We start from the raw sequence: 12,185 nt of genomic DNA, 5'->3' as shown, positions 1-12,185 counted from the left end.
ATTAAGGGTCTTGCAATAAGAGGTTGTTCTGGATTATCTGCGTGGGCTCAGTGTAATCACTAGGGTCTTTATAAAGGAGAGACGCAGGGGAGGCGGTAGCCTCCAGCATCTGGAAAAGGCAAGGAAGTGGATTCTCCCCTAGAGCCTCTAGGAGGAAGGCAGCCCATTGATTTCAGGACTTCTGACCTCCAGAATTGTAAGAGAATAAATCTGGGCTGTTTAACCATTAAGTTTCTGGTAAGCTGTTACCGAGCAGCAACAGGAAACCTTTACAGTGGCCACTTTGGGGCTCTGGAGTTAGCCTGTGGAGGGTGGGCACCATGGCTCTCAACGCTGGCTGCCATCAGGATAACCTCTGGGGGTGAGGCCAGAATTCTGGATAGTTCTAAAAGCTCTCGAGCTGACTTCCATGTGCAGCCCGAGTTGAGAACCGCTGACTGTTAGTGGCTAGGGAATTTTCTGGGTGAATGGGATCTAAGTGAGAGAGTAGAAGCTACTTGTAAGAAAATCTTCTGCTTTTTCTTCTCCTCATCCTTCTACCTCCTCTCTACCTTTCTGGAAGACATTAAAAAAAAAACCAAAACCCTGGATATTATAGTGTTTGAATTAGAAGAAGGCCAAACATGGGGGTGGGTGGGCGGGAACAGCAAAAACGAAGCTATTCCATAAAGTAGCTGTCTAAGATTACCCGTTATGCCCTGCATTTTATTTTATTATTATTATTTTTTTAATGTTTTATTTATTTCTGAGAGAGAGAGAGAGAGCGAGCGAGTGAGCAGGGGAGGGTCAGAGAAAGGGAGACACAGAATCCAAAGCAGGCTCCAGGCTCTGAGCTAGCTGAGAGCACAGAGCCCGAAGCAAGGCTCGAACCCATGAACTGTGAGATCATGACCTGAGCCGAAGTCAGATGCTTAACTGACTGAGCCACCCAGGTGTCCCATGTCCTGCATTTTATTTTATTTTATTTTTTTTAATTATTTTTTTTTAATGTTTTATTTATTTCTAGGAGAGAGAATCAGCGTGAGCAGGGGAGGGTCAGAGAGAGAGGGAGTCACAGACTGAAACAGGCTCCAGGCTCTGAGCTGGCAGTCAGCACAGAGCCCGACGCGGGGCTCGAACCCACGAACCGCGAGATCATGACCTAAGCGAAAGTCGGAAAGTCGGACGCTTAACCGACTAGCCACCCAGGCGCCCCTCATGTCCTGCATTTTAAAAAGTGTGCACAATTTTGCATCTTCCAGCCATCTTAAAATTCTAAACAGTGTAAAGAGATAATCCCATGGCACAAGGGAGGCCCTGGGTCTGAGTTCGCCTCTGTGGGAACATGCTCACCTGGCACATGCTATTATGCGCTTGAAATCCATGTCGTCGTAGCGCCTGTAGTTGGATGCTAGCACATATGACAAACAAACAAGCAAACAAAAAACAAGAGTGAACCATTTTTAGCCATGTTGTGCCCTGTTGCAACAGAATAATTAATGAAAAAGTCTCTGAACACACTTAAACGTGAGTTTTGATTTGGAAGCTGGCACTGATGGTGATTTTAATGGCAATTCATGGCTACCGACAATACCAATAATTATAACAGTTCTCTGCTCTCAAAGAGGTTATAATTTAAGGAAGGAGTTATTGAAGGTAATGGGTATGCGGAAGATTGGAGGGAGAAAGGGCCAATGCCTGGATATGCTGGTAGCCGAAAAGTTTCCCGTAGGAACAGACCTTTGAGCCACAAATGGAAGCCACCAGGGCAGAGGAGAGCATGCACCCTGACCCCAGGGCTGGGGTTAGAGGGGTACTTCAGGGCGCAAGGGGGCTTGCTTTTAGAGTGGAGGAGAGTACCAACCCACCAGGAGAGGGGTGTGCAGGCCACAGGTAGAAAAAAAAGGCACACAATTACAGCATAAGTCATTGTTTTACCTTCTATGTCTTGGGCTTCAATCTTTAAATGAAAGCTGCAAACCTCCTCAGAAGTACTGGTTTTTTGAACCACAGTTGTTACCTACATTGGGACATGTAAACAACAGTCTATTTAAAACAGGACAGGGTAACCACTATGGAAAACAGTGTAGAGGTTCCTCCAAAAATTAAAAATAGAATTACCCTATGACCCAGCAATTGCACTACTAGGAATTCATCCAAAGGATACAGGAGTGCTGATTCGAAGGGGTACATGGGCCCCAATGTTTATAGCAGCACTTTCAACAACAGCCAAAGTATAGAAAGAGCCGAAATGTCCATCAATTGATGAATGGAGAAAGAAGATGTGGTTTATATATATATATATGTATATACACACATATAAATATATTCCATTATATATATACGTATATACATATATGTGTATACATACATATATGTATATACGTATATACATATGAAATACTGCTTGGCAATGAAAAAGAATGCAATCTTGCCATTTGCAACAAATAGATGGAACTGGAGGGTATTATGCTAAGTGAAGTATGTCAGTCAGAGAAAGACAGATATCACATATCTTCACTCATATGTGGAATTTGAGAAACTTAACAGATGACCACGGGGGAAGAGAAGGAAAAATAAGACAAAAACAGAGAGGAAGGCAAACCATAAGAGACTCTTAAATACAGAGAACAAACTGAAGGCTGATGAGAATGGGGAAAATTGGTGATGGACATTAAGGAGGGCACTTGTTAAGATGAGCAGTGGGTGTTACATGTTAGTGATGAATCACTCGGTTCTACTCCTGAAGCCAAGACTACACTGTATGTTAGCTAACTTGGAATAAACAAACAAACAAACAAACAAACAAAAAACAGCACAGTGGGAAAGGCATCATGGCTGCACTGTTGCTGTGGATGGAATGCCTGAAGTATTGATTCCACAATCCAGTACAAATGGGGTGCAGTAAAGACTCATTTCCCAACAGCTGGACTTTCAAATTCCACAATTTGAAACATACCTGAGAAGCCCCGGTAGGCCAAAAAAAAAAAAAGACATCTAGCCAGGCAGAATCTTGCCAAATCCCACATGGTCAAATCTGAGTGCTTTACTATACAGGAAAGTTCCTAAGCCTCCTCTCCTTGAACCTGTACACTCTCATTGTATGCATAACACTTCAAGGCCCAGAAGTATGGTTTTCTCCTAACCCCCATACCACCATGGTAAATGACAAATTATAGGTGTGCAGGGAAGGACAGGGGTGCTTCCAGAAGCAGTTATGATGAGAGCAACTAGAAGTGACAGAGAAGTCCACAGTCCATCTCCACTCCCCCCAACCCAACCATGCGGTCATATAAAATCTTACAAGTATGAATGTGCTATAGGTAGGAGCATAATTGAAATCAGTACAATGTTAATTTATGCTTAGAATATGTAGTTCATCTTAGCTGTTTGGCAGTCAGTTACACATTTCTCTAAGCTGTTTGTGTGTGTGCATGCAGGCTACAACTAAAATAATAGAAACCTAAGACCTTTCATATATACATCAGTCTGCAGTGATGCTGGAGAGCTGCAATGTGACTATGTTACTAACCACAGAAAAGAGGGATATGTACGTGTGTATATACACGCACATGCATCGTATGTACATATACATATAGAACCATAAAATTATACATCTATATGTATAATTATATATATAATTCCACAAATACAAAGACATATACATACAAGGATTAACATAGCCATCTGCAAGAAGAAATCGCGAGGACTGCTACTGAGATAGCTAAAAAGAACGAGATAAACGAATCCTGCTTTAGTCATGATTACCCAAGCCTAGATTTCTGTAACTTTGTGGCAAAGTCCCTAACTTTCTTTCATGTTACTTAGTACAAGCAGACATATCACTGAAATTGGCTCTCAATGAAATACTTACGTGCACTGTAGCCAAGCCATTGCTATACCCAGTACTGACGATGAGGTCATCGTTGAGAGGCACCTGAAAAGGCGAATGAGAAACGGTGTTTTGTTTCCTTCTTCAATAGGCGGGGAGGACAGAACAATGAAAAGAGTGGCCTGATACCTGTCAGGCTCCTCTGTCTGAGCTTTTCTGAGATTCAATGGATAAGTAAGTGAAGACCCTGGAAATTCCCCTTTCCCTCATCCATGGAAATTTGAGCTCCCCTGAGCAAGCCCGCAAAACCAACATAGCAGAAGCCACTTTGGGTTATGTCTTCCTTTATATAGGGTTATGATAGAACTGGATCTTCATCTCTTTTTGCCAACAGAATAAATCCCTTCCAGTGCCTCAGGAGGGCGCTTGTCTCCTTCACTTCCTGCTGGTCTTTTTATAGAAACCCATGGCCCCCCTGGCACCTCCCTTACGGCTGCCAGATCCTTATGTGCTGACGCTCTCCTTCCCATCCTTCCAGGAGGAGAGTGGAGGTAAGGACTGCGTTAAGAAATTCTCTGTGGACTGCGTTAAGAAATTCTCTCTCCCCTCCAGAAAGCTTTATTGTACAAATGCCCTCTGATGTGTGGAAAGCATGGGAGAGGCCATTCTGGGCAAGAGGCCCGAAGAGTTGGTTCCTTGCTCGCTCCAAGGCTGTCCTTCTCTCACTTAGCACCCTTTGGCAAAGGGGATTTGGGGTGCATGAAGAGCTGTCAGCCTTTCCTCTAGATTTTAGTAAATGTAGATAACAAGGCCAACTCTCTTGTTCTCCCTGATGGAGCAGCATTTACTGAAGTGCCAGTGCATCAAGGGGCTTCACGAAGAATGGGTTCTATGAACATGAGTGACAGGTAAGTTTGGGAAATGAACACTGTTGCCCTGCCCCCGTCCCCATGTCCCTCCATTGCCCATTCTTCCCCAGAGTCACCACACTTATCCATATACACATGAAAGGTGAGGTAGGTATCCCTCTATGAACAGACTTGATTAACTTCATTTAAACCAGACTTTTCCACAGTAACTTGACCACCAAGCCTTTGTTAGGTAATGCATTTCAGGAAATGCTGGCATAGAGATATTCCAAACTAGATACTCATAGCCTGAGTTTTATACAAAGACAGCATCATGGGCTGAGGTTTACATTATTTAAAAAATGGTGAGAGATCCTTCACCACATCAGTCCTGTAGAGAAGAACTAACCGCAGCTGTATCTCCAGTGGGCCCGCCATGTGGTGCGGGTCAAGAGCTCTTCATGAGAGTTTAGACCACTGGCTCGGAATGAGAATCTCTGGTGAAGTCTACACGCTCCCAGAGAAAGGGGATACATTACCAACTCTGGGCAGGGGGGTGGGGGGGGTATAAGCACACATGCCTGCAGAGGCCCAGGCACCAAGCAAGGGCAGACAAAGGGCACAGACACTTGTCACGTGACTGCCAGAACTGGGCCGACTGAAGAGTGCCTGCTGTGGCCAGTACCCTGTTGCCACATCGTCTGTTTTTTTTGAGTTTGGAGGCAGACTTTTCTTTGAGGTCTCTGGACTTTCAAGTGTTGGAATATGTCTATATCTCTGTCTATATATCCATATCCATACCTATTTTTTTTAACTATAGGCCGATAGTTTTTAATTTTTGTATTCAATTTTATTTCTCATGCCTATTTACTTCTCCCAAACATGGATTTGTAGAGGATACAGACAGTTAAAAACTATTTCCAGTCATTTGTACATTTAAATATGACCTAAAATAATCTAAAATGTGGTAATCAGAAAAATATATATTAGCAGCTGTTGACTGGCAGCTACTATTATTTTTTTTAATGTTTTTTTTTTTTTTTTTTCTGAGAGAGAGAGAGAGACAGCGTGAGCAGGGGAGGGTCAGAGAGAGGGAGGTACAGAATCTGAAACAGGCTCCAGGCTCTGTCAGCACAGAGCCCAACGCAGGGCTCGAACCCACAAACAGTGAGATCATGACCTGAGCTGAAGTTGGACGCTTAACTGACTGAGCCACCTAGGCGCCCCTGGCAGCTACTATTATTGACACAGAAACTAGTTTTTCCAACGTGTCCTTTATTTTGGGAAATTTTCATAGGCCATTGAGGTTTTCATAAAAAAAATCCAATGAGGTACACAGGGTAAGCTGTCAGGGGACCCAAAGGCCAATCTCCCATGTTGGCCACACTTTGCGTGTGTGGCAGGGCCATGTGGAACCACGGTGGATGCCCACAACATGTCTTCCCTCTTTCTCTACCACTGCACCTTTGTGCATACTGTTCTCTCTGTCTGGAATGTTTCCCTCCCTTTCTCCACCTGGCTAAGTCATTCTGATTCTTCCAGATTTAACCTGTGCATCTGGATGCACTTGACAAATTCCTACCTCTCAAATTCCTACCTTGGGTCAGGAGGCCCTGTTCTGTCTTTCCATGTCCCTATCAAGACTCTTAGTTTTTACTGTCTGTTAAAACAACGGTCTCCCTGAGTACATGGTTTCTTCATATACTTGACTTTTGAATTCCTAGGGCCTAGGACATAGCAGGTACCCCTGCCTAGGACACTGCAGGTACTCAATGTATTTTAAAGTAATAAATAGATAAATATATAAAATATGATTTCAAAGGGCCCATCCAGTTACAAAATATTATAAAAAGTCCTCCATTTACCTCTATTGGCTTCCCAAGGAAATTCTTCTCTGTCATCTTATAACGGTAGAAGTCACCTTTATGCTTGTAAGAAACATTGATGTCCATGTTCAAGTGGAGTTGTTTAATCAGGAGTGAATATTCTGTCAGGCCCTCAATGGCATTAATTGTATCCTATCAACAATCAGCAAAGCACAAAAACAGGTTTAGCTCATTTATATATTCCCTGTATTTACAAATTCCCTTTCTTTGTTTTTTTAAATTATTTTTTTTAAGATTTATTTATTTTTGAGAGACAGAGCATTAGCAGAGGAGGGACAGAGAGAGAGAGAGGGAGACAGAGAATCTGAAGCAGACCCCAGGCTCTGAGCTGTTTGTCAGCACAGAGCCTGACGAGGGGCTTGAACTTACAAACCATGACATCATGACCTGAACTGAAGTTGGGTGCTCAACCAACTGGCCACCCAGGTGCCCCTATAAATCCGCTTTCTTATGAGAGGCTGGGGATGTATTGACCAGTGTGGAAACTTGAGCTGACTGAAATTGGTGAAGGGTCCCCAGGTGGAGGTGTCTCCCCCCCCAGTGAGGATGCTGCTGCTGGCGAGAAGAGGAAGGAGGTGCGGTCTCAGGTCCAGGCTCTCCGTGTGTCCTGGATGCATGACCGCAGGCAAGTCTCTCTTTGCAGAATGCCTCCTAATCCTTGCATGACTGTCTCCTTTTCATCTTTAAGTCTCACCTTAGATATCTCCAGAGTCACGCCATAAATACACTCTTCCTCCCCATTTCTTATTCTGTTTTAATTTTCTCTTTCTGCCCACTGTATTGTAAGATGCCTGGAGGCAAGTCGTATACCTTTCTTGGCATCCATTACATTTAGTAGACACACATGGTAGCTACTCAACAAGAATTTGTTGAAGGAATGAATGGATGGACTTTATTTTTCTAGGCCTCATCTTCCTCATCTATAAAACTGGGAAATGTGACTGACTAGGTCAGAGATGTCATATATGTGGCTACCCCATCTGCCTGTGACATGGTGTGCTAATCAACAGCACACTCTTCCCTGCTAAGCCTACACTTGTCTCCAAGATGAAACCCATTTGCCTCCTCAGATTAGATAATCACTAAAGTAATCCTGAAGGACCCCTCTAGCTCTAAATTTTATAAACATGTCCAGATACATTCCATGATCATCCAAACATCCAAGGAACTGAGAAGATGCTAATATTTGAGCTCATCTTTGAATACAGAGGCATATTATACAACTATGTAGCAGTTATAAAATATAGATACATGAATGAGTTTACTTTGGTAGCTAGATAAACCATAACAATCAGTATTTCTCTCACTTTTTATTTATTGGGGGGGGGGGAGGGAATATCAGTACTTTGGTCCACATGGTAGCCGCTGTTTCTTACATAGGATGTGACAGAATCGCTGATAACCTTACTAACCCTTCGTGATCATTAAGAATCATAAAGGAAGTCCTGGATTTAGAGCCAGAGGCGAGTTTTGATTTTGGCTGTGCCACTATCTCCATGAGTGAACCTCTTGGGGCTGACTTCCTCCTCTGTAAGAGAAGGGTGTCACTGCAGATAATCTCAAAGAGTCTTTTGATTCTAGTCATATATTCAGATCTCATGGGGCAGACAAAAGCATGGATGCCAGAATGAATGTGGCCCAGGTAGTACGGGAGGAGGACAAATGTTTTCAGGAGGGTAAATCAAGACAGAGAAAAGTTACCTGGGTTGAATAAAAGCCGCCTCCATACCTCTGCTCTTCAGATAGCCATTTGATGATTGGGTTAACATAGTTGATGTCTTTCAGGTTCAGACTGGCAAGTAAAGCATAGGCAGTGGTTTCTACCATGTGAGCCGTACTGGGGTTGGGTGTGGACCTGCTTTCCTGTTGAAAATCGTCTTTCCAAAAACGATAAATGACTGGATCACCTGAACGTCAACAAATCACATTCATTAATGTATTAAAAAATGCGAATTTGAGGGGCGCCTGGGTGGCTCAGCCCAACTCTTGATTTCAGCTCAGGTCATGATCTCACAGCTTGTCAGATGGGGCTCTGTGTCGGGTTCTATGCTGACAGCATGGAGCCTGCTTGGGATTCTCTCTCTCCCCTCTCTCTCTGCTCCTCCCCTGCTCATGCTTGCTCACTTGCTCTCTCTCTGTCTCTCAAAATAAATAAATAAAAATTAAAAAATGACATGTAAATTTGACATAATTCTAGCAGGTTTCTAGAAGTTATTTCCGGTAGTGGCCTTTTGATTTCTAGAAGTTTTTTACTCTTTTGTAAGAAGAACTTCCTTGAGGTGACCTACACAAAACAAGATCCCTTGATACAGTGCTATTTGTCTTTACTCAAAAAGATCCTCATGCAAAGTCCACATGTACTGGGGAGAAGCAGTACAGTAGAGGGAGAAGTATAATCAATTGGTAAGTAATACACCCAGGTTCTAGTCTCTGCTCTACTAGGAACTGACCAGGTCAACTTGGAAGAATTCTTTTTTGTTCTATGGGATTCATTTTCTAATAAAGTGTACATAGTACTTATTTCCTTATGGTAAAAATCAGGTGAGATACCAAATGTAACTTTTTCTCAACCAGACAACACTGTACACCTAGAAAGCTTTACTGTTATTATTATTTAGTGTTATTGTTATTATTATTTAGTTATTATTTAGTGTTATTATTGACAACTTTGAGATAAACTGGAGAACTTTTCTCCCTGACAGAAAAAAATCCCAAAACCTTGGTTCATTTTATTTTAATTTCTTCGAGTTTAAAGCATGAAAGATAATTTCATGCTTGTGGCGCTTCTCATAAATTAGGTTCTAAATTATATTTGTTATTGGTCTAGTAATTTAAACTTGTCATTTTAAGTCCTTTTTTGCACACATTATTTTTGAAAAAGAACAGTAAGGCATATTTGGAAATAATTTTTTAAGATTAGTCAAAATTTTGATGTATCTGTTTACAATTCATAATTACATTATTTACATGACTTTGGACAATGCTTTCCCTCCCTCTCAGAGACTCAGATTTGCTGTATTTAGAATGAAAGATTTGTTTTTTAAAGATACTTGCAGTTCAAACATTATTTGAATTATTAAGACCTCTTCTAGCTCTTAAATTCTGTGATTTTATGATCCCTACCTTACAAGACCCAAGACATTTCTTTTGTGTTATTTTAAAACCACTGTACAAATGGTTTTGAGGTATACTTTATGACTCAGTCATTTTTAAATGATGACAAATCAAATCTTGTAAATAGTGATACACCTCATGTCAGATTTATTAAGCTTTTAGAAAACCTCAGTCAGGAGAGGGCTTGGAAGTACCCAACCACACCCATGCTGGTGCAGGCATGCTGGCCAATGATCACTGCTACCCTCTTACTTTCTTTACTTCTGACCTAGGAAGTGGTATCTTTATTCTCAAAATGAAATACATAGATAGCCAGCTCAGTACAATATAAGCCAGAGTGGAAAGTGCAATAAACTGGTAATTAGTACACCTCTGATTTAAAAAAAAAAATCCTCCAATGTCTTCCCTTTTCACTCAAAGCAGAAGTTAAAGGCTTAGTGCTTCCACTGCCCCTCCCCCCTCGCCCTGCCCCCCACCATCTTGATATGAATGAGACACAGGTACCCTTTGTTCTGGACAGAAGCAGACGCAAACTGGGATGCATGGCTAGGGGGATGCACAGGCTGGATTTCAGCCTCAGTTCACTGGCTTGGGTGGGAGCTGTGTGCATTGCACAACTGTACACAGGAGTCTTGCAGAGCTCCTGTGATGACCTCCAAGGCTGTATATGACCCTCCTTGTCATTCTTGGAGCTCCAGGCACCCTGCTGCCTCAGGCATTTGCACCTGTGGCTTGTCCATCCAGAACAACCCTCAAGATAGCCACTAGCTTGCTTCCTCACCTCCTTCAGGTCCCAACTCAAGTACCATCTTCTCAGTGAGGCTCAAGTCTGACCACTGTATCTAAACTTACAACCTACCCCTTCTCCTTGTCTTCCTTCCCTTCTTTATTTTTCTTCATATCAATCATCACCAACCTATTCACTATATGCAGTATTTTACTTACCATGTTTGTCTGTCTCTCCATAACTAGAATGTAAGTTTCACGAGGACCTGGATTTTTGTTTTGTTTTGTTTTGGTCTGTTGCTTTATCTCCAGAACCTGGAACAATAGCTGGTACATAGGAGGTACTCATGTACCTCCTCACATACACATGCGAAATAAATGAATAACAGCATTTATTGTGATGGTTGGTTCCTTGAGGGCAGAAATTATGTCTCACTCAACTTTGCCTGCCCTAACCTCCTTCCCAGGATTAACAGACTCTACAGGCTTAGTAAACACTTGCTGAATAAATAGTACGAAACAAGTCATACCTTTAACCAAAGCTTTCTTCTTCAGGGCTAAGACAATTGAACGAAACTGTGGGTGGGTTTTATCTCCCATGGAAAGAGCGTAAGCACCAATGGCCAGTGTAAAGGTGCTCTGGGCTGAGAGGGTATTTTCAAGCAGAAAGGTTTCAGCTTTAGTTAGAGCCGTGCTGATTTTCTGGAAACAAGAGCAGAGGGTACCTAGATTTGTTAAGCATCAACCTATCAACTTATGTGAACCACCCCTGGGGGCCACCATCCTGGGGCAGGCAAGAAGAGTGTCCTCACAGAAATGGATTGTGTCTGGCTGGAATAAATCCCTCTGGGCAAAGGAGCAGAATATAATCCCAGAAGGGAAACTGTGCTTATCCAAATGGGGGTAAGTCTTTTGCCCCTGGGTTCTCCTCTCTGTAGAGGTTTCCTTCTTTAGTTTCTGCTTCCCACAGCGGATGTAGCCCCCGGGAAGAAGAAGCCAGGCCTAGACTTTCATCACTCCACCTCAGCAGAGCTGGGACAGACTCACATTTTCAAACAGAGTTTTACTAAATAAAAACACAGATAGCAGGAAAAGAACCAGGCCGCCACAGTGCTTTTTGACCCTAAGAATTCCGGGGAACATCGTCTCTGTTACTTTGTCCCTGAAAGTTATTTGGGATAAGTGGGTGAGAAGGAAGCCTGTGTGATGCTGTAATCGGCTCTCCTGGCTCCGTCTGTCCAGCTCCACTGTCCCTCCCTCATGCACCAGTGGGTGCCAACTGGTCCTCTAGGCCCCTGGGAACTTGTCCTTGTTGACTGTTTTGTCTTGTTAAGTATAGATAACAGTTCTCTTGAAACAAACTACAAACATTATTTTGTTTTGTGGCTGAAATCCTATACCCCACCCCACCTTGGGATTTTCCATGTCTGTTCTGTATGCTGGTTTGAAGGACATGTCTGATTCATCTCCAGTTTATAAGCAGGTGCATTTGACTTCAGTGTGGGATGGTCTCTTCCCAGATCAGGGAAGCATCTGCCCCGCTGGAGTCTTCCAACTTGATCCACACAGGTGAGTCCTCTCCTTTCTGCCCCCAAATTCCAAGGAAGGGAAACAGCACAGCCTGAAGAAGCAGACACACTACTGTGTGTTCTCAGAGGTTCCACAATATGAGATGCCTCAGGTGTAGGGTAACAGTCACATACTCAGAGATGCGGGCAGGAGGCGGAGGACATACCGCCACTTCCCCATGTCAGCCACAAGTCACTGGATCTAATGTCAGCTCCACAGTTTGGTGGCCTG

The 12,185-nt window shown here is 42.9% G+C and overlaps 1 protein-coding gene across 1 annotated transcript in view; it reads right to left on the bottom strand.

Moving 5' to 3' along the window:
* The window catches only part of C5 (complement C5), an 88,358-nt gene that overhangs the window by 14,048 nt on the left and 62,125 nt on the right, over positions 1 to 12,185 (bottom strand). Inside the window, exons 28-33 of the mRNA XM_039234608.1 lie at positions 10,916 to 11,087; positions 8,247 to 8,452; positions 6,525 to 6,677; positions 3,854 to 3,916; positions 1,918 to 1,999; positions 1,333 to 1,390 (exon numbers count right to left, since the gene is read on the bottom strand). Of these exons, the coding sequence (XP_039090539.1) occupies positions 1,333 to 1,390; positions 1,918 to 1,999; positions 3,854 to 3,916; positions 6,525 to 6,677; positions 8,247 to 8,452; positions 10,916 to 11,087 (734 nt within the window). The remainder of the gene's footprint in view (positions 1 to 1,332; positions 1,391 to 1,917; positions 2,000 to 3,853; positions 3,917 to 6,524; positions 6,678 to 8,246; positions 8,453 to 10,915; positions 11,088 to 12,185) is intronic.

The sequence above is a fragment of the Hyaena hyaena genome, unplaced genomic scaffold (assembly GCF_003009895.1).
Source record: "Hyaena hyaena isolate Hyena2069 unplaced genomic scaffold, ASM300989v1 scaffold_90, whole genome shotgun sequence".
NCBI lineage: Eukaryota > Metazoa > Chordata > Mammalia > Carnivora > Hyaenidae > Hyaena > Hyaena hyaena.
The sequence above is the reverse complement of the archived record's forward strand: the minus strand, read 5'-3'. Positions and strand labels throughout refer to the sequence as shown.